This window comes from Aotus nancymaae, unplaced genomic scaffold, assembly GCF_030222135.1.
Source record: "Aotus nancymaae isolate 86718 unplaced genomic scaffold, 86718_ANA_hifiasm-v0.15.2.pri h1tg000040l, whole genome shotgun sequence".
NCBI lineage: Eukaryota > Metazoa > Chordata > Mammalia > Primates > Aotidae > Aotus > Aotus nancymaae.
The window spans coordinates 2,267,028-2,288,206 of record NW_026988454.1 but is presented as its reverse complement, the minus strand read 5'-3'; the positions used below and the strand labels follow the sequence as shown (position 1 = coordinate 2,288,206).

The 21,179-nt window shown below is 47.8% G+C and overlaps 1 protein-coding gene across 3 annotated transcripts in view; it reads right to left on the bottom strand.

The window, feature by feature from the left end:
- The window catches only part of PDE10A (phosphodiesterase 10A), a 661,629-nt gene extending 656,395 nt beyond the window's left edge, over positions 1-5,234 (bottom strand). For 2 of the 3 annotated variants that reach the window (XM_064360473.1, XM_064360474.1), the window contains exon 1: positions 3,247-3,825. In XM_064360473.1, the coding sequence (XP_064216543.1) occupies positions 3,247-3,352 (106 nt within the window). In that variant the 5' untranslated portion in view covers positions 3,353-3,825. Of the gene's footprint in view, positions 1-3,246; positions 3,826-4,684 lie in introns of those variants that run through there. The other variant, XM_064360475.1, reaches the window with a different exon arrangement.
- Between the last annotated feature and the right edge of the window lie 15,945 nt (positions 5,235-21,179).

The window sequence follows — 21,179 nt, the reverse complement described above, 5'->3', positions numbered from 1 at the left end:
TAAGCAGGCTGGATCTCTCAAGGTCAGGGAGGAAACCAAAGCCATCTGAGTGTGTACACAATGACCCACTTACTATCCTACGTTCGTCAGTATAAGGAATCTTCCAAAGAGAAACTATTAACAATACAGGGGCCATACAGCACAATAGCCAGGAAATATCAGCACAGGACCTGAAATGAGCACTTCCCAGCCATGCCGGAGACCACGTGCACCCTGGCATGGATGGTGGCAGGGAAGGACATGAACAGGACCGATGGGCTTTAGTTCTCAGGTTCAAAGTTCCCACCACATTCCTCTCTAGGCAGCCTATATGCCTATCAGCTATTTAAAACTTCAGGTCAAACCAACCTGCCAACAGCCCGTCGTAAAATCATCGACTACCACTGAAACTCAATTTCCAGTTGCCTTCATTTCATACATGCTGTAATACGCTCTCAATGTTTGAAATGAACAAACACATAAACCTTATAAGTTGTTGGAACTTAAAAGATGACCCCTCTGATGTTCAAGGTCAGCAACACCAACGTATATACGTTTCTCTGTTTTGCAATGTGCGTACGGTCAAATTTGGCCTAGAGACCCAAAGGGGTAAAAACCAACAGCACTGAGTTTGAGAGGCAGTGAAAATGCAGTTTCTTAATCGTGGGTAAGGGATTATGTGTCATGAACAGCTGTCACTCAAACATTGTCATCCACTTGGCCCCCCGGGTTTCCCACTGTGAAAGCATGCACAGACGTGAATTCACACAGCCATATACCACAGACATTCACCAGAAAGGCACAGATGTGCTCCCGCCACTGCAGGCGTGGGCCATGGTTTCCACTTCCCGAAGAAATATATTCCCAGGCCAGGCGCGGTGGCTCACGCCTGTAATCCCAACACCTTGGGAGGCCGAGGCGGGCGGATCACGAAGTCACGAAATTGAGACCATCCTGGCCAACATAGTGAAATCCCATCTCTACTAAAATAGAAAAATTAGCTGGGCGTGGGGGCGCGTCTGTAGTCCCAGCTACTCAGGAGGCTGAGGCAGGAGAATTGCTTGAACCCGGGAGGCGGAGGTTGCAGTGAGCTGAGATCACACCACTGCACTCCAGCACGGCACCTGGAGACAGAGCAAGACTCTGTCTCAAAGACAAAAAACAAAAGACAAACAAAAAAAGAAACATCTTCCCAACACCAGGGTAGTAGAGTGTTAACCCCTTAATGGTTCTGCAGTTACACATTCTCAATTACCAGCTAGCATTTTTAGTTGCCAAATACAAAGAATACAATAAAATCTTTAGACATTTTTATGATTAAAAAAAGTACAATAAATCATTTTGAAATTATGATAATCTTTGAGTACTATGGATATAGGTACTGACTGTTGACTATTCTGACTTGCAAATATTCTCCGTAGGCTCATATTACCTGGGGAATGTGGGAATTACTTGCTGCTGGTGGTACAGACTTCCAGAGCACAGATATTTTTTAATCCTAATACCAAATATTTCCACTGAAAAGATGAAAAATGTTTGCTGAAATACAATTCTCATTTCTTTTTTATATCTGGCAGTCATGCATTTGTTAATTATTAAAATAGCATTAAAAAATTAAGGTTGTTATTTACCATAATAATGGTTTCAGTTCCCATAGACTTCACCTGTTCTTAACCAAAAGAAAAGGCCATGTACCTCTACAGAGCAACTTGAGGTCAAAACCAAATGCTGCGTGTGGAGCTGATGAATTTGCCAGACACTCATGGTGATACCAAATTATCCCCCCAAAAGATGGAAAAATACCAACCATACAAATAAAGTCACCTGCAGTACTTGAATTTCTTACCAAATGCCATTTTTTCAGTAAAGGTAACTTAAGAAATGCCCTACCTTTGCCCTGACATCACAACTGAGCAAAGAAAGTCAAAGCCTGCAGTTGCTGAAATACCCACTTTTGAGGTAAGCGGTGGCATTCGTCTCACCTCCTTTCAGTGCATTTCAGCCCAAAATGCACCTTCCGGGCACGGCAGGAACAGGTCCTTTGTTTGGAAATGCACGCAAGCCATGCCAAAGGTTGCCAGTGCACACAGAGACTCATGTTTTCTGTGTGGAAGGACTTGTGTGACTTGGTGATTCTTGTGACGTCAAAGGAGAAGAGCCATCGCCTCCATTTTGGAGACCAGAGCCCAAGCCCATCTCTCCGGGAGCTCTGCCCAGCTCGGCCCCTGCCACCACCGAGGCCACAGGACTGGGTTGCAGGAAGGAATCGGTCACATAAACAACCCCTCTACCTACTTGCCTACCTATCCAGAGTCAGATTCTCCCCCCACATGCCTGCTCACCTAATTTTCCACAGCTTAGCCAACAACAAAACATCTCCATCTGGTTCATTTTTCCTTTGCATTTTAACTACAGCCCAGAAAAATCTTGACTAGTTCACTGGGGCCTACTTTTAACCAAATCCAGAAAGCTTTAAGTGAAATAAAAGGTGTCTGTCTGGGTTTCTTTTATGTGGAAATCAGAGATCCAAATATCACTTGTGTTTCCATAGGAAATTTTCCATCTTCGCTTTTTCACCAGGATTATTCAAGGCAAAGAAGTACCCAAATGCTTTCCCCACCACAACTCCCCTTGAAACCATAGCACATCACCCCATTTGCTTCAAAAACCTCACCTCCAACTTCAGGAGGAGGCACAGGGCCCTGGCTGTGCAGGGGATGAAGATTGCACATGACGCAGCCCTAAGCATCCCTGGACTGGAGAAGCATGGAAGAAGCAAATGTCCCTCCCTGCTGTCCCTCATCAGCAACAAACACGAGGGGGGTCCGGCCGGCACCCTTGCCCCCTGGACACAGGTGTCCTGCACGCAGACATTACTGCAGGCTCTACAACCACAGCACAGTGTGTCCACACCAATGCACATGACAGCCGGGCGGGCATGAGGGAAAAGAGTCAGCTGTCCCCAATCAATACCTCCTGGCCTCTTCCGTTCCTTCCCACCCCACCCTCCCTTCTTCCCCACGCAGCTTCAAGTCCACACAGATCTGGGTCTCCAGCATTATCTAATCAGCTCTCTCCCACCCCACTCCCATATCCCGAAGAAACACGTAAAATCCCATCTGTAGGGAAAAGTCTACTCAAGTTGTCTTGCTATGGGGAGCTCTGATGAAGCCTGGTGAGGGCATTCCTGCGGAGGGATCTCAACTCCCAAACGTCTTCCTGCATGTGCTCCTGTTCCTCTTTCTCCTCCCCCTCCCCGCCCCCTACCTTGCTCCTCGCTGCTGTCCCCAAACCAGGCAGTGGGTTCCTCCTCTGGGAGCTGGGGTTCTCCGCCACCTCCTCCACCCTCGAGGGCTTTGCGTTTCTTCGACATCTCTGCCCAGGGCTGGGGATTTGGGGGTTTTCTTTCCCCACCCCCTAGCCCTCCCCGCTCGGAGAGGAGAGTGAAGGTGGGGTTAGATGGAGGGGAGGAGGTTAGGTGCAGAGGAAAGGGGTGGGGAGAAAAGACCAGAGAGGGAGATGGAAGAGACTGCTGCTTCAGGGGGGAAGGGACCTGGAATGGCAGGAAAGGCAGAGGGGCAGGGACTCAGTGCAGAAATCCTACAATCGGGTCCATCAGTGTAACCCTACGTCTAGGAGACTGTTTGCGGCTGTTGCGCCTCTGTCTCTCTGTCTCTCTCTCTCTCTCTCTCTCTCTCTCTCTCTCTCTTTCTCTCTCTTCCCCTCCTCCCTCCCTCTCCGTCTCCCTCTCCCTCTCTCTCTTTCTCTCTCTCTTTCTCTCTCTCTGTCTCTCTCTCCTTCCTCCTTCTTCCTTTTTCTTCAACTAAAAGGGTGAGCCGAGAGGGGAGGAGAGATCAAAGCAGAGAGGAGAGTCTCCTTGGGTGCCTCAGTGGATTTCTTCCCCATTTGGGGTCCGATGGGGTGGGGTGCTGTGAGGACTCCTGACCCTGTCTAGCTGTGAGGAGTGGTGTCTTCTGCTGGGCTGTGGTTGGGAGGGGGGGCGGTGTTCGCAGTGTTTGGTAAGGATGCGTTTTCAATGAGTTGCAAGGAAAATTGGGTGGGATGAAGAAAAAATGCTGCAGAATGCAATCCAGTGACGCTTTCAGGTGCTGGGGACTCCGGACCCCCGCCTCCCCTATGACATCATAGGAGCTTTTGCAAAAGAGACTGAGGGGGGTGGGGGGAGAGAAGAGAGTGGCGGCAGAGGCAAGATCAAAAGAGGAGGGGGTCTTCTCCCCACTGCGAACTGGAGAAGGGCGGCCGGCTCGGGAGGAAGGAAGTTGTGGAACACACACCACCCTTCTCCAGGCCGCTCGGGAGGCACCTGCGGGTCTGGCGCGGCGGCCGCTGCGGTTTGCAGCTGGCGCGCAGCCCTCGCCGGGAACTTGGAGCTCGCAAACTCCTCGGGCCGAACGTGAGTCCGCGCTGGGGCGGGCTACAGTCCCTCTGCCCTCCTCTGCAAACCCCTGAGTCTTCCGGCTTTATAAACTCCCGTTTCTTCTGATTCCACGCCTCACCCTTTCCCCCAAACAGTAAATACACCACACCACACGCGCACACACGTTTTCTTATTGCCAAAAAGGGTGGAAGGAAAGGACGGGAAGTTTTTTCTAAGTACACACACATACACACAGACACACGAAGATTGGAATTGTTTGTCTGGATTATCAAGAGTTAAATAATAGGTAAAAGGAACTGAACTTACCCGCCAAAGTATGCTGACGCGCAAATCTGCTTTCCGCTTCATTTCGGATTCATAAATTTAAAGAGTGAGCGAAAGAAAACGGGGAAAAAAAACAGCAAGGCGCCGGGAGCACGGTGGGTCCAGGGTTCCACGGAGAACGGCGCAAAGCAAGTTGCCAGGAGAGCCCGCTGGCCAAGTTCGGGATCTGTCCACCACGCTCGCGCGCGCCGCTCCGAAGGCAGGTTTCAAAGGCTTCAGGTACTCTGGGGTGTGCGCAGATCTTCTCGCAAAAGGCGAGTGTGTGGGGTTCCTCCTTCCCTCCTTTCCATCTGGGGGTCTCGGGGAAAGCTGCGCCCGGCGCCCTGGACGCCCATGAAGACCGGTCCATCTCCGCTCAAGCTTCCAGCAGCAGCAGCAACTTCGCATTCAGACCTCTCTCTCCAAAACGTGTGTCTTGTGTGTGTGTGTGTGTGTGTGTGCGCGCGCGCAAGTAAGTGTGTGTGTGTCGACGTGCACTTGACATTTGGGGGTGCATGTGCTCTCAGGAACGACTCTCCCGGCTGCCCAGAACTTAGAGAGTTTCCCTTTAAGCCGGAGATGCTGCTCGGACACCCCCCCGCGTCCAACAGGAGGCGATGACGTCTGTAGCCTCGTTGCCAGAACCGTCCCCAGGCTGCCGCTGCCGTTCATTGACAGGAGCGGGCGCTCGGACGTCAGCAGCCGGACCTTTGGCACGGCTGCTCCCGCGGAGACGGCTCCCACCCCCGCACCTGCCAGCCGCTCCCCCGGGGGGTGGTCACGAAATCAAACCCACCAGGAGTAGGGGCAGGGGAGGGGCTGGGGCTGGGGGAGGGGGTGACTCGGATCTGCCCTCTTTGTCCTGGAGCACCGAGTATATAAATAGTGCAGTCTCCAGCCAGACTCGCGCCCCCTCTTGCACGCCCCCGCAGACCCCCACTCCCGCCTGACCCCCGCCCCTTGTCACTAAGCGTCCAGCTCACTCTGCCTGGAGGGAGGCTGGGGTGCGGGGAAGCAGGGAGTGGAAACAGACATTGGTTCTCTTTCCTCCTCCCATTCATAGATTCGATTGGAGACCTAGGGCCGCCGCACCGGGAGTCGCAGTGAATGGATGGATGCCCGCGCGCGGGGACCACAGGGTCCACAGAGACGTCGCCGGCGCTAGGGGCGCTCCTTCCGCTTGCGGACAGGCGCCCTCGCCTCGGCGCTCTGGAGGGACCCCAAACGACCACCCTTAAGAGTCCAAAGGCCTGCTCTCCCCAACACACACCAGGGGTCTTTTCTGTCCCTGCGAAGCTGGGACGCAAAACGCAGGGAACTGCGCTCAGTCCCCACACCAAGAAGAGTCCAGATGGAGACCGGGACCAGGGCCTCCCGCAGCAAGGACGGTAGCAACAGAGCAGGGAGCGCCCGCCCACGTGGCGCACGGCGGGGCCTGAAGCCAAGCCCGTCACCTCCCTCTGCGCACCCCTGGCAGCCCAGGACCGCACGCCCTCCCTTCTCGAGCACCCAGGGACGCACTGCGCCGGGAAGGAGGGCGCGGCGGGAGGGTGCGTGCAGGGGACTGCTGCGCGGATTCCCACCCGAAGCCGGTTCGCGGGGAATCCTTGGGCTTGCACTCGCCAGAAAGAGCTGCTGCAGGAGCGGCGGGATGGTGAGGCCCGTGCCAGACCCAGGGTGGGAAGAAATTAAAGGACTGAGTTCTGAGACACACCAGGAACAGGGAGCAGCTTCATAAATGCACCCAAAAGCTTCCATGGGCAAACGGCACAGAGGTCGCTGAAGTGAACCTAAGGACTCCGGCTCTGGGCCAGGTGACAACAGACTTGCCTGGGAGTGTGGTGACACCTGCCCAGAGCCCCTGGTGGTTCAGCCTGTCCTAGAAGGGCTGTAAGAAGATGCCAGTGTCGACTTTCTCCTCTGGTGCTCATGCCCCAGAAAAGGCCACTGGGGGCTAGATCCCAAACCCTAGTGCCATGAGAGGGAAGCCCCACACATCTGCACTGGCGCTCCCCCCAAATCATCTCCTGGGTCCTTCCCATCACACACACGTAACGTCATCTCTCCATGGAAGAAAAGAACCTTCTAACTCCACCTTCTCCTCCTTCTCCACCCAGGGTCTCTGTGCCCTTCACAGCAAACTGCAGCTGTCCTGACTCTGGCTCTGGCGTTTCTCCTGTCTCTGGGCTTTGAATGGTTCCACAACACTTTCTTAAGAGTTCTGCTTGTGCTGTCCTGCAATATCTCACTTTTACCGAGGTCACCATTCAATCCCAAACTCTCTCTCTCCAAGGGCCCATTCTTAGACGTCTTATAGGACTTACCCACTGCGGTGGGCAGAATCCCTCCTTCCTGCCTCCCTAAGACACGACCTTTGCTTGGCTTTCCAGAAGCTCATTGTACTCTGCTGGTTTGTGTCCTACCTTTCTGGACATTCCCCCTGTCACATTTGCTGAAGGCCTGTCTCCCACTGTCTTCATGTCACAGTGTCCCAAGGCTCATCCGTGGACCTTTTATTTTCCATCACTCCCTGCTCCCTTGGTGATCTCGCTCAGCCTCATGGGTTTAAATCTGAATACTAAGGATGCTTGCACTTATGTATTTAGCCCAGACCCCTCCCCTTGACTCTGGATTCCTGTATCTAGTTACCAGCTCCACTGGGGTGTCTAGAAGGTGTCTAGACACCTAACATGGCGATCCACGATCCACCCCATCGCAAACCTGCTCTTCCCACAGTTTTTCCACCTTGGTGAATGGCGAGCCCACCCCCATCCTCTCTGGATTATAGCTGTTGCCGCCTCCATCAGCTCTCACTCGCCTACACCTCCTTCACTCTGTTCTCAGCCACATGGGCCTTCCTAGAACCCACCAGGCACCTCCCCACTCAGAGCCTTTGCAGCTGCTAATCCTCTCCAGAAACTCCTCTGCCCGATGTCCTGAATATCTGCAGGGCGGGGTCTCTTCCTCTTTCACATTCTTTCCTCTTGCACCTCTTCAAGAAGCCTCCAGAGTCCACCCCATCACACACAGCTACACCACCTCTCCCAGCACTGATTCCCGCCCTTCTTTGCTTTACTTCCTCCACGCATTGCTGGTGGTCGACTTATCTGCCTCGGTCAGTCTACTTTCCCAGTACCCTGTCAGCTTCCTAATGGCAGGGAGTTTTGCCTTTGCTTATAATTGCATAAAAACTATGTAACCTCATCAAACTTTCTTTACCTCTCACCACACATTCAGGAGTCACTAGATTCATCTCTTAGAACATAGAGGAAAGTGAGCTTGGAGGCTGGCAAAGACCATTTCTCTGCCATAGAGACCTCTCACATTTAATGTGTGTGTGTGTGTGTGTGTGTGTGTGTCTGCCCAAGACCACTGCCACATCTCTGGTGATTCCTGAGAAATGCAGTGACAGTCTCTCTACCTTCCTCACTTTCTTCTTCTATCCTTTCTTTCCCTTCCACCTTTTTTTTTCTCTCCTTCTCCATTAGTCTTCTTTTCTTTTCTGCCTCAAGCCTGCCACGGGCACTTGTGGGCACACCCGCCTAGCGCTTGGCCGCAGGGGAGGTAAGGGGACCTGCGGGCTTACCTGTGTCCTCATACTGCCGCTCCTTCCCTTCCCTCCTGTTTCAGTGCGTTCGCATCCCTTCTCATCAGCAAGTAAACATCCTTGTTTCTGGAGCTTTGGAGAACCCAAGTTAGGTGTCAAACATTTCAGTCTTTTAATAACTGCTGAGCTCTAGGGCTCCAGAATGAAGTCCTGGGATCTCCCATTGAGGAGCAGAGGAGAGGGGCAGGCACACAAGGTGTCAAGGTGCTGACAAGGGCGCTGATGAAGGCAGCCAGTGCAGGAGTCCCAGGAGCCCATGCCACCAGAGCGGTGGGAGAGAGGACCATGGGGGGAGCTGCACCCGAGCTGGGTTTGCCGGCCCTGGGGAAGCTCCACAGTGGAGGCAGGTGTACAAGGCCCAGAGGCAGGAGTGAGGGGGATGGTTGGAACGCTGGGCATCAGGGTGGCTTGGCTGCCAGTGCCAGGCTGGAGGGAGGACAGACGATGAAGGGCCTGCAGCCCATGCTGAAGAGTTGAGCCTGCACCCTGAAGGGCTTTACAAAAGAGACAAGATGCTGTCCTACAGGTTTGCATCAGAAAGTTGATGAGTGGATCAGAAGGAGGTGAAAGCAGAGGCAGGAGGAACAGCTAGAAGAGGCTGTTCTGGGGTAAGGAGCTAAAGGAGGAGAGTTGGCCACACTTCCACAGCGCATGTGTAATTGCCCGCCTTCTGCAGAAGAACCTGGATATAAGTTAGACTTTGCTGAGGATTACAAGGTCATTGATGTCAAGGAGGCAGACAGCCGCTTCATGCCAGCCCTCTTAGCTGGGCACCACTTCGGTGGTATGAGTGCAGTTTATAATCTGTCACCTGTACTGCACATCTGGAAACTCTGTGCCATCAACTTAACCTGAGCAGATCAATGTCAAAGGAGCTTAGATGAAGACCCATGAGAGACTGATGTAGGAGCCAGAAGCCACCTTGTTACTTTACAGTGGGCAATTAGTCTTTGTGAACACTAGAACACTCTTTTCCTCTCCTCTGGCCACTTCTGCCCATATCAAAGATATAACTGATCAAATTACAGGGCAAATCTCATCTAAGCTATGGTAAGGGTAATGAATTTGTCATGTGAGCTAGGAAAGGCAATGCAATTCTCTGAGGATGCTTCCCCGATTTGCTCCACGCCAGGTGTCCACCTGGCCGTCAGTGGCCTTGCTTCCTCACCCCTGTGTTACTGCTTCCACGATGACCTCCTACGACCTTAAGGAGTTCTTTAAGAACAAAAATGCCCTGAGTAAGGCTTCAGCACTTCCGACATGTGGATGGGCTTAGCTTTAGTGTGAGAGCTGCTTTGCATAGTCAGACCTTTTCATTTTCCCTTCTCTTGGAAGGGTGTTTTTAGGTTCTTCTCATTCTGAGAAAAAGACAGGCCTTCAGATAAATGGAGTGTTAATTCTGTCCACTTCCAAGGAATAGTGCAGAAAAAATGAGCAAAACCAAAGTAGCTTACAGGCTACTTTATAAGCACTCACCACCAGACAAACTGATATTTCCCTCATGCTGTGATCTGAATGTGCCACCCCAAACACATGTGTTTGAAACTTAAGCCCCAGCACAACAGTGCTGGAAAGTGGGGCCTAGCAAGACGTTTAGGTGCTGAGGCTCTGCCTTCATGAACAAATGAAGGGCACTGTAAAAACGGCTTGCAAAAGAGGGTTAATCCCTTCTGCCCCCTTCTGCCATGTGATGAGGAGCAAGAAAGCCCTCACCTAGGCTGGCAACTTGATCTTGGACTTCCTAACCTCCACAACCATGAGAAAAACATTTCTGTGCTTTATAAATGACTCAGTCTGAGGTGTTCTGTTATAGCAGCACAAAACAGAGTAAGACACCTCATTACATTGACCAACTGAACACAATAATTTCTATACATAAAAAAATGTCTAACTTGTGGGAAACTACTTTAAAATAAGTACAGGAAACACAGAAAGTCTGGAAGAAGCTTGCTTAAAGTCGTGAATGGGCTACATATAAAAGTATTCAGAATTTAATCACTGATTTTTAGAGGTACAAGGAACATCAAATTATCTAAAAAGGCTAATTCTCCAGCTCCCAAATACTCTGTTAACAACCGAGGAAAAGGAGGTCAAATAATATAACCTAGAAAATGTGTAGTAGGTCTTGAAGTAGCTTTTTTGAGAAGAAGGACATTGTGGCTGTGCATGATGTTTGGATTTTTAAACTAATCATGTAATTGCAGAAATATCATGTAGTATCTGTTCTTCTTCTTCTTCCATAAGTGGCATAGCTTAGTCATTATATCTATGTTCATCTATTTAAATTCCATCATCTACATTTTTATGCTTTTATTTGGAAATAATTCCAAATTTACAGAAAATTGCAAGAATAATACCAAAAACACCCAGAACGCCTGTCACCCACGCTCCCCTCTTGCTAACACCCTGTCCCACTTGATGTATCAGGTGCACCCTCATCCTTTGCTTTTTAAAGCAACTAAAGGTGAATTACATATCCCTAGGCCCTTGCCCCCCAAACACTTGAATGTGTACTTTCTTAAACGAATGTCTTATATAGATGCAGTACTGGTATCAACGGACTAAGTTCCCATCATTACTACAGTCCTTTTATCTAATCTATCGCCCATATCCCAGTTTTGTCAATTGATGCAATAATGTCTTTTATGATATTCTCTCCATCTTCCTGTCCCACATGGAATAAGGTCTAGGACTCAAGAATGGCATTTATCTGCCATATTCCTTATAGTCCTTTATTCTGGCATTCTGGCAAATTTCTGGAACTTTTCTCTTTCTTTTATGACATAGACATTTTTGAAGACTACCGACCCTCCTTTTTTTTTTTTTGAGACAGGGTCTCGCTGTGTCACTCAGGCTGGAGTACAGTGATGCAATCTCAGCTCACTGCATCTTCAACCTGCAGGGCTCAAGGGACCCTCCCACCTCAGTCTGCCAGGTAGCTGAGACTATAGACATGCAGCACCATGCCCAGCTAATTTTTTTTTACCTTTTTGGTAGATCTGGGGTTTTGCCATGTTGCGCAGGCTGGTCTCGAACTCCTGAGCTCAAGCAATTCTCCCACCTCAAGCTCCCAAGGTGCTGGGGTTATATGCATGAGCCACCATGCCTGGTATCTTCCTCCTACTTTTCATAAAACATTTCTCAGCGTGTGTTATCTCAGCTGGACCGCTACGAAGGTGAGGTGGTGTCTGTTTCAGAATTTCATACCTGGAAGCGCTTATGTCCTATGGGTGGTGTGAATTCTGATTGAGGCATGGTCTGACTTTCCCACTGTATAATTACTCTTTTTGTTTCAGGTACAACCAATAAGCAGCCTTCAGGCAGCTGAGAAGACAAGAGGAGCATCCTGTTCCTCAACTCAGTTCCCTGACTCAGCACCCACTCTGACTCTCCTGCTTGGTCTACTCTTGCCTTGGTGATGTTTGAGCTCAGTACCTCCTCCACATTAGCCTTCATGCGGCAAAAACACTTCCTTATTTCTCAATGACTAATGTATGTATCTATTTATTCATAGCACCAGTATCTTGAACTCATCAATTCCTATATTTAATGGCTCATAATTTATTCTTTTACATATTATTTTGATACTCATGTTTGATCCATTAAAAGGGCCAATGAGAGTTCCCTCAAGCTGGCTCCTGTGTCCCCATGGCATGTCCCCATCACTTCTAAACACTTCCTTAATTGCTGGCATATTCAAATGCTTTGGGCTCATTGGTACCTACCTTGTTCCAGGCCCTGGGTTCAGCCATTTCTCAGAAGAATACTGGTTCTTTTAATGGAGTTAGAAACCAAGATACAGGTACTAAGTGTGCTCATTACTGCTGGGTGTCTTTTCTTCCTGACCCTTGCAGGAGACAGATCTAAGCAATAAGTGCCTGTATAGGCATGCATGCACACACACACAAACACATACATGTGCACATATACATACATGTACTTATTTTAGAAATTAGGTGCCATTCATTTGTCTATGTCCCTTTCATCACAGTAAAATCCCTGGTTCCCAAAACATCAATGTATTTACTCACTTGCTCAATCCTATAGTGAGTCTAAAATCATTTCCTCATTGCTTGCCCGTGCCACCACAACAAAACACACTGTTAAATAAAGGTCAGGATGTGTTCGCAACTCGTCCCCCTAAATTCTCTCACTACTCAGCACAGAATCTGGGGGATCTATAGTCAAATTCTGTGTTCATCATTATTGGTATTTGTGCTTTCTAGCTGATTTCCCTTTTATTGCCCTTCACAGGAAACATGGCTGAGTTCATTTGTTTTAATTTCCTTTCAGTTTTAGGGTTTGTCTCTGTTTTCATTCTTACTGATTTAATTATATTGTTTGAATATTTTTTGAATATGCCTTCAAAAGCCAAAACTACGCTTTAAGAAATACAGGCAGAAGAGTCCTTCCCTCTGTATTCCTTCCACTCCACCTCCCTTTCACTCCCAGACTCTGTAGGAAGCACATTTCACTGTATTCAGGTTTATCTTAATTTTGTTTCCTGTTGTAAAGGTGAGCAGGTAAAAATTTATTTTCTTATTTTCTGTTTTTGCTTTATACAACTCAGTGTACCATATATGCTGTTTTGCAGTTTGCTGCTTTTCACCTAATAATATCTCACAGAAGTCACTCCATATTAGTTTATCAGTATCATCCTCGTCCTTTCTTCAACAATTGTGTAGAACTCCATAGTGTGGACGTACCACGGTTCTTTCAGCCGGTATCCTGTGTGTGAGTGTTTAGCTAATTTTCAATATTCTACAATTAAAAATAACACTCTGTCCAATATGGTAGCCACCAGCCACATGTGGCAAAAAAATAAAAATAAAAAAAAAACAGTGCAATTCGTTACTTTGCACATTTATATTTAGGTAATTTCTAATAGTTCACAATTGCAAATGATGCTGCAATGAATTACTTTGCACATGTAGATATTTATTCTATGAGAGAGTAACCTCACAGTATAGACCTAGAAGTGGGTTTGCTGGAGCACAGGTAACTGCAAACAGTTTTATTAGATATTGTGAAATTCTTCTTCAAAGGGTTTATACCAGTTTCCAATTTATCAATCATTTTCTTTTTTACAGAACAATAAATAAAACTTCCAAAGCATGATAGATCTGTGTATTAATCCTTTCTCCTATTGCTGTATGGAACTACCCAAGACTGGATAATTTATGCAGAAAAGAAGTTTAATTGACTCACAGTTCCAGAGGCCAAACAGGAAGCATGGCTGGGGAGGCCTCAGGAAACTTACAATCACAGCAGAAGGGGAAGGGGAAGAAGCACCATCTGCATATGGTGGAGCAGGAGAGAGAGAGCAAAGGGGGAACTTTTACAAAGCCAGATCTTGCGAGAACTCAACTATCACCAGAACAGCAAGGGGGAAGTCTCCCCTGTGATCCAATCACCGCCCCCCAGGCCCCTCCTCCAACATTGAAGATTACAGTTCAACATGAGATTTGGGTGGGACCTCAGAGCCAAACTATGCCAACGTGCATTAATTTAAAAATATTTAATGCATTTTAAGGATGTAACTTGGTTCTCCCGGCTGGAATAGTTAGGACCTAAGGCCTACTTTACTCTCAGACAACTTGGGCTCTGGTGAACTTGACAGTATAGAATACAAAAGCATGTTTGTATAACACTGGCCTACCAAACTAAACATACAAATTTTACATCTAGTATCCACCATATTATGTAATAAAATATATAGAAACAGGCTGGGTGCAGTGGCTCATGCCTGTAATCCCAACACTTTGGGAGACCGAGGCAGGCAGATCACCTGAGGTCAGGAGTTCCAGACCAGCCTGGCCAACATGGCGAGACCATGTCTGTACTAAAAATACAAAAATTAGCCAGGTGTGGTAGTGTGCTCCTGTGATCCCAGCTACTAGAGAGGCTGAGGCAGGAGAATCACTTGAACCCAGGAGATGGAGATTGCAGTGAGTGGAGATTGCACCACTGTACTCCAGCCTGGGCAATAGAGCAAGACTTCATATCTGTATATCTGTATCTATATCTATATATATGAAATAACTTTATTAGAACCAGATGTGATTTCTGTTCTCAATTCTGACATGTTCTTATTCTGTGAATTTGGGAAAGTCACTTAATGCTATTAAGACTCTGTTTCCTTGTCTGTAAAATGGGGGGAAAATAATAATTTTCATAATTACATAACGAGTTTGCTTTATGAATCAAGTGTGTGTGTCATTTATAGGCATAATCACAAGGTTCTATTTATCTGTTTATCTATCTATCATCTGTCCATATCTCTATATGGCTATAGTCCTTGAAATATCTCCCTTTTAAGATAGTGAGAAGACAAAAAAATTTAACTGAAATTTAGGAAGCCTGGATTTTTTGTTGTTGTTGTTCATTTTTATTCTAACCACTGTTAACTCACTGTTTAATTCTAGAAATGTTATTTCACCTTTCTGTATCTTATCTTCTACATCTATAAAATGAAAGAGCTAAACTCATTGATCTGTAAGATTGTTTCTGCTTCTAAAACATTTTGATTCCTCATGTAACCTATGTTAGGTTGGTGGTGAATGTACTAAGAGAGTGGAAAAGGATTTCACTCCCCCTCTTTGAAGATCCGCAAAAAGAAATAAATTATTTAAAAATGGAACTTTGAAAAAAGCTCCCTAAAGTCATTCTGAAGATCTTGTTTTCCACCTAGGAGGTGTGAGACCAGCCACCTTTGATTCAGTGGAAAGTATTTAGATTTTTTTTTTCTTTTCTTTTCTTTTTTCTTTTTTTTTTTTTTTTTTTGCCTTTCCAGAAGATCTCGAATTTTTGAGTGTAATTTTTGAGTTCAAAATCTGGAGATTTCACACTTTGAGTGTAGTTGACTAACAAACAAAGCCTGAAAAGGAAGTTAGGAAGGGAGTGAGGAAAGAAGGGAGGGAGGTGAGAAGAAAGGTAGAAAGGAAGAAGAAAGAAATATAAAAGAGAAAGAAAGAAGGAAAGAGAAAGAAAAGAAAGAAAGAAAGCGGGAGGAAAGGAGGGAGGGACAAAGGAAGCAGGGAGGGGGAGGGAGGGAGGGAGAGAGGAGGAAGAAGAAGAGAGTAGAAAGGGATATTTTGTGTGTCTACTCCCAACATATTCTATGTCTAACTCAGTGACCAGGAAGTAAAAAGGAATCCTCCCCCTGGTAGGAGGAAGAAGAAGAATGCAGATGAAAAGGGGAGGGAATGTGTGAACATGGCTGATGTGTACTTTATAAAATTTTCCTGGCCGGGCGCGGTGGCTCAAGCCTGTAATCCCAGCACTTTGGGAGGCCGAGACGGGTGGATCACGAGGTCAAGAGATCGAGACCGTTCTGGTCAACATGGTGAAACCCCGTCTCTACTAATACAAAAAATTAGCTGGGCATGGTGGCGCGTGCCTGTAATCCCAGCTACTCAGGAGGCTGAGGCAGGAGAATTGCCTGAACCCAGGAGGCAGAGGTTGCGGTGAGCCGTGATCGCGCCATTGCACTCCAGCCTGGGTAACGAGCGAAACTTCGCCTCAAAAAAAAAAAAAAAAAAAAAAAAAAAAAACAATAAAATTTTCCTTCCTCAAGGACTTTGAAGCTGTGATTCTAAAAAGGCTTCGTCTTCTGGAAGAGGATGGGCCTGGCTGTGCTGGCCAAGTCTGAGTCCATCTTGCTGTTTCCTGGGTGAGGTGGTGCCCGGCCTCTTGCTTTAAGACCCCAGCTGTGTTTTACTCATAGGCCCTGGGCTGTAGGACGACACAATCTCCAACCCCAGCCAGGCCCCGAGTTTTTATCGTGCTTCCCACCCTTTTCCCACCTGGAAGCCACCAAGGTGGCGTCTGCCTTTGTCTTCTCCCTGTCTCCAGTCCTTGGCAGACGCTGCATCACTGTCCTCAGCCAGGCATCACTCGAACCCTCCTTTGCTCCATTCCCAGTGGCTGGCATTAAGCCCTTATCATTTTCAACTGAGGCCCACGGAGGCCACTTGACACATCCCCTTCCGCAGTTTTCCCTCTATCTCAAACTTCATTATAACTGTATGAAATGGAAATATGATCAGCAACTCCCTTCAAGACAGAGCTGCAGCCCAGGTGAGCCCAGGGAGCCCTTCAGGGCTGACCCCTGCCCGCTCCTCCAGCTCTGGCCAGGGGCTCCTATTTCTCCACCACACAAACAGCTGGAGCTCCCAGCATGCCAGCTCCTCACGCTTCTCTCCTTTACTGAGGCATAGTCCTCTGCCCTCACATCCTGCCTGGGCTCCTTTCCCAGGCCAAGGTCTGCTGGGCCGGCTATGCTCCCTCTGCAGTGCTCCACTCCACCTCCTCCTGAAAGCGCTCGCCCTCTGTCCTCCACCTTGGGAGGAGGCTGGATAGCTCCTCAGAAATAATCAGAATAACCTATGCCAGGGCACACTTTATCCCATTGTATTATGGCAGTCAGGGTGTGTGTGTGCCTGTGTGTGGTAAGAGATGTGATGTAGAACAGAAACCCCAACTTCCTGTTCTCAAGGAACAGTACGTTCTGAAAGGAGGTGGTTGCTGCTGCCAGTCAGAGCCCAGCAATGCCAGAGCCAGCCCTCTTCCTCCCACTGTTCCCTTCATAGGCAAGATTCCCTGTGGAGATCCAGGCGCCATTTTGTGTCCAAGGCATGAAGATGAGGAAGGAGAGGCCAACATCAACTGCCATTGGTTCCTTTCCTCAGGAAAAATCAAACCTTTTCCACAAACTTCCAGCAGACAGCTCACATCTCATTGGCCCAGACTGTGTCACAGACAACCCTTGCCCGGAAGAGCAGAAGGTAGCATGACTGTCACCTGGGCCAAGCACGCAGCTCCCCAGCTGAACCAGGGATCTGTTAGGAAGGACAAGGGAGAGCAGAACTTGGAAATGCGATCACTCATCTTGCTCCCTGAACCCTGCGGCAAGTCCATGTCCCTCCCTGCCCTCAGCCTCCAGCATTCCGCGGGCGCCCGGCTCACAACAGACATAGAATCAAAATCGGGCGGATTGAAGTCAAAACGGCTTCTGGTTGATCACTTAAGTTTTCATCTGTCTTAGCATGAAATGATTTTCTGATGGTTTCCAGGCAGGAGTTAAATACATTGTGTTTGTCATGCTGAACATGTTTTGATTTGGTCTAAAGCATTTTGTTCAACTACTTCCATTTTCTTGTGAGATTTCACTCTTGCTACCCATTAGCGACTACAGATTTGGGCCAATTTGTGAGAAAAAAAAGAGCTATCATGTATCGAAACATCTTGACTTTAGAAGAGTAACTGATATGCAGTAACAGAGACAACACTGATCAGTTAGAAACTGAACACCTTTGAGGAACAGACAAAAGAGTTGTCAAAAAAAGGTAAAAGAATTGCTAGACCCAGCTAAATGCCAACTTTAAAAAAGTCTCTCGTAAATTACAAAATGCAGAATTTTGCTCAAAGTTACATTGGACAACCTGTGTTCAACTACGTATGCTTTGGGAATAAATTAGTTTTGTATATGTAGGCAGCACACACTTGTGAGCTGTACTGAAAGTCGGAGCTGTTTGAGAATGTGCTTCGCCGCTGTTTCTTATTGAGTGCTCGTCTTCCAGCTCCTCCTCCCCGGTGCTATCTGTGACAATGCAACACAAGGGTTTTCTTAGGTGAAAAATAAATAATATGGCACTGAAAGTTGCAAAGCTGCTTCTCTCAGATTTGAGACATTTCTCAACACACTAAAGGCTTTATTTAAATATTAGGGATTTTCTTGCAAATCTGGAATTTTCCATAGAGAAATGCTAAGATTTTGACTAATGCACAAATAAAAGAACACACTGCCGCGGCATGTAACCCACTTTAATTTGATCTTTGATCCAAAAATTTTTTTCAATGACTTCTTTTGGTAACCATGGCAATAGTAAAATAAAACATAAACGTATACGATGAGTGCTGTAAGAGATTTATGGTGGCGTATATGTGCACGTTTTCAGCTTGAACAAAGATCAAAGACGGAAAATCTTATATAACCATGTATCTGAGGAAATTCTATACAAATCGAGGAAGGCTTGCAATAAACATCTTTAATTGATTTCAATGTCGCTAAGTCTGTCTTTTTTTAAAAAAATTGCTTGCATCTCATTATTGTCTATTATATCTTGAGATCCAATTATCTTAAATACATTCTGAAAATAGCTAATAAAATATTTCAACAGCAAGTAATTGTAAAAGGAAAGGATATAATTAGCAGTGTTCATAGATGACAAAAAATGAGAAACATACTGTATATGGGTTAAAAAACAAAGAAGCAGAAAGAAACTCGGAGGTGTGACCAGCTACCGCGGCAGCTCCCAGGACCAGTCCTCAGCTTCACAGTAGCCATCACTGGGAATAAAGAGTGGGAATCTGAATTCAGACCTACAAGTGTGTGCTCTCCTGTTGCCTGGTGTAGCTCAGTCTAAGGGCCTAGGATCCCTTCCTCTCATTGTTGAGTTCTAGAAAGAGCATTTCCTGAGCATGGCCCACGTGCTGGGTACGGAGCACAGGGTGCAAGCAGACAGCACAGCCAGTGCCCGCCAGAGACTGTGAGGCTGGAGGCTGGGAAGACAGGGGCAGAGCGAGGGGACTCATATATAAGTCAATACATAACTACAAGTCATAATATGTGCTGGGAAGGAAAATTACACCATGCGACCATACATCACAATAAAGCTATGTGTTTTGGGTTGAAATGGAAAATAGTAAAAGATTTCTTAGAAGTGACGTATCTGGTAGAGCCTCAAAACAGTGTGAGCCGCAGCCAGGAGAGGGGAGGGGAAGGAGGACGTAGGTGGAGAGAACAGCGTGTGAGGTTGCTCAGGACAGAAAGAGCCTTCTGGAGATTGAGGAAAGACAGTGAGATGGACAAAGCGGGAAGGGAAGGAAAGGACCAGGTAACATGGGCCTTGGGATTGACACTCAGACTTGGATTTATCCTAAGGCAGTGGGTGGTCATCAAAGAGTTTTAAACAAGATGGGGACAATTTTCTCTCTCTTCTGCAAAGGGACAGCAGTTTCCCTTCTTCCCAGCCGTGCAATCCATCCCACATTACCTTTGCAAGTTTTTAGAAGGACAGTAAGCTGAGAATGCATGGCTGTCTCCCGGCCCTGCACCTGTGGCGGGAAGACCCCATAAGTGGCGAGGCAGGAGTCAGAAGCCTCAGCATATTTCCATAGAAATAATGAAGAAGAAAATAACTAGAGATATAACCATTGTAGTTATTCATATGTGATCTTAGTTATTCATTGGTGATCGTTTTTCTTTCACTAATGCCTTTTAGGTCAGGAAGTGTGAACCTGGGGTGACATTGTGAAAGGAATGACCCTAAGGCAAGATGCTCTAAGCCCTCTGTCAGGCCCCTGTAAGGGCTGCTGGAGGGCACTTCGGCTGTGTGGCAGTGCCAGGGCTGGGGAAGCACCCGCTGTTCAGCCAGCTAGGGAAGGAGGTGTCCAAGATGGCCGAGATGTCTCCTTTCCCAGGGGAGTTAGGAGAAAACTCCGCTCCTCAAAGCTCTTGTGGTAAGCCTGACGCCTGTCAGGGAGGCCCGCAGACATCTGGGGGCTTAATTGTCTCTATGTGATGCTGTGCTTCAGTGGTCACGTCCCACGTCCACTCTCGTGTTCCACTTCTGCACCTGGTTCCTTTTTTCTTAGAAGAGATCATCAGTAAAAATAATATAAATTTTAAGGTCTTTGTTCTTTCTTGACAAGTATGGAAAAGTGCTGACGCATTATGCTCCTTACCTCATGTCAGCCACTAGAGAGCCTTGGGCCCCTGCCTGTATGACACGTGATGTACTTGACCCTATCACCGACCACCGATGCCACGCCCTACCTACCCCGTCCCCATCTTTGTACTCAATAAAAGTAGAGTGTGCAGACACTGGGGGCCACTGCCGGACTCCGTGCTTTGGTCAGCAGTGAACCCCTGGGCCCAAACTCTCTTTTCTCTATCTCCGGGTCTTGTGTCTTTTATTTCTACAGTTTCTCATCTCCACATCAGCAGAGAGGGGCTCACAGGACCCTGTAGGGCTGGACCCTGCATGCACCAAAATCTAGAAAATGAGAAAATACATATTTAAAAACTGTTGAATTATGGCTGCACTCAAAGGAGGAGACTGAGGACTCTAAAGAGGCGAAGCCAGTGGAAATGAGACGGGGATCACTGGATGGGGGACGACCGGGGAGCAGGAGCTGGTGAAGGGAGGCCACTAGGGAAGCTGCTGGCGTGTGAGATCGTTCACAAAATCCAGCCTCCCCTCTGTCCAAACAATTAGAGCCCAAGACAGGCCATGTATTTCCCAGGCTCCCCTGCAGTTAGATGTGGCCAGCACGGGTTACCTTTGCTTGAGCAATGGGAGCGAAGTCGCTGTGCCCCTGCCCAAGCCCAGTCGTCTGTGGTGCCTTCCTCTCTCTCCCTGTAGCCTGGTAAGCCAGGACAATGCAGCCTTGGAAACTACGGCCCCCAGGACCCAGGACTGTAACACAGGAAAAAAGTCCACGTCTTTGTCATTGAGCCACTGTATTGTGGGGTCGCTCGTTACTGCAGCAGAGCCTTTCTTACTGACTAATGAGAGCAGAGGAGCCACCAGGCCTCCATTCTCCTCTCCCCCAGTGGTGCGTTCAAGGCAGGAATCTGGAATAACCACTGTGTCGAGGCTCAGGTGTGCGCAGGGCAGTGCTCCTGGAGCTGAGTGTTGCTGGATCTGGAGAGCCCAGCTGCAGAGACCCCCAGCGGGGTAGGACATCCATTCACCTGGAGCTGAGTATGTAATTTGCAGGGCCCAGTACAAAATGAGCATGCAGGACCCCTTTTTTAAAAGTTATTAAGAATTTCAAGAAGGTGACAGCCAAGTAATAAGCAAGCCCAAGGCCCTGCTGAGTAAA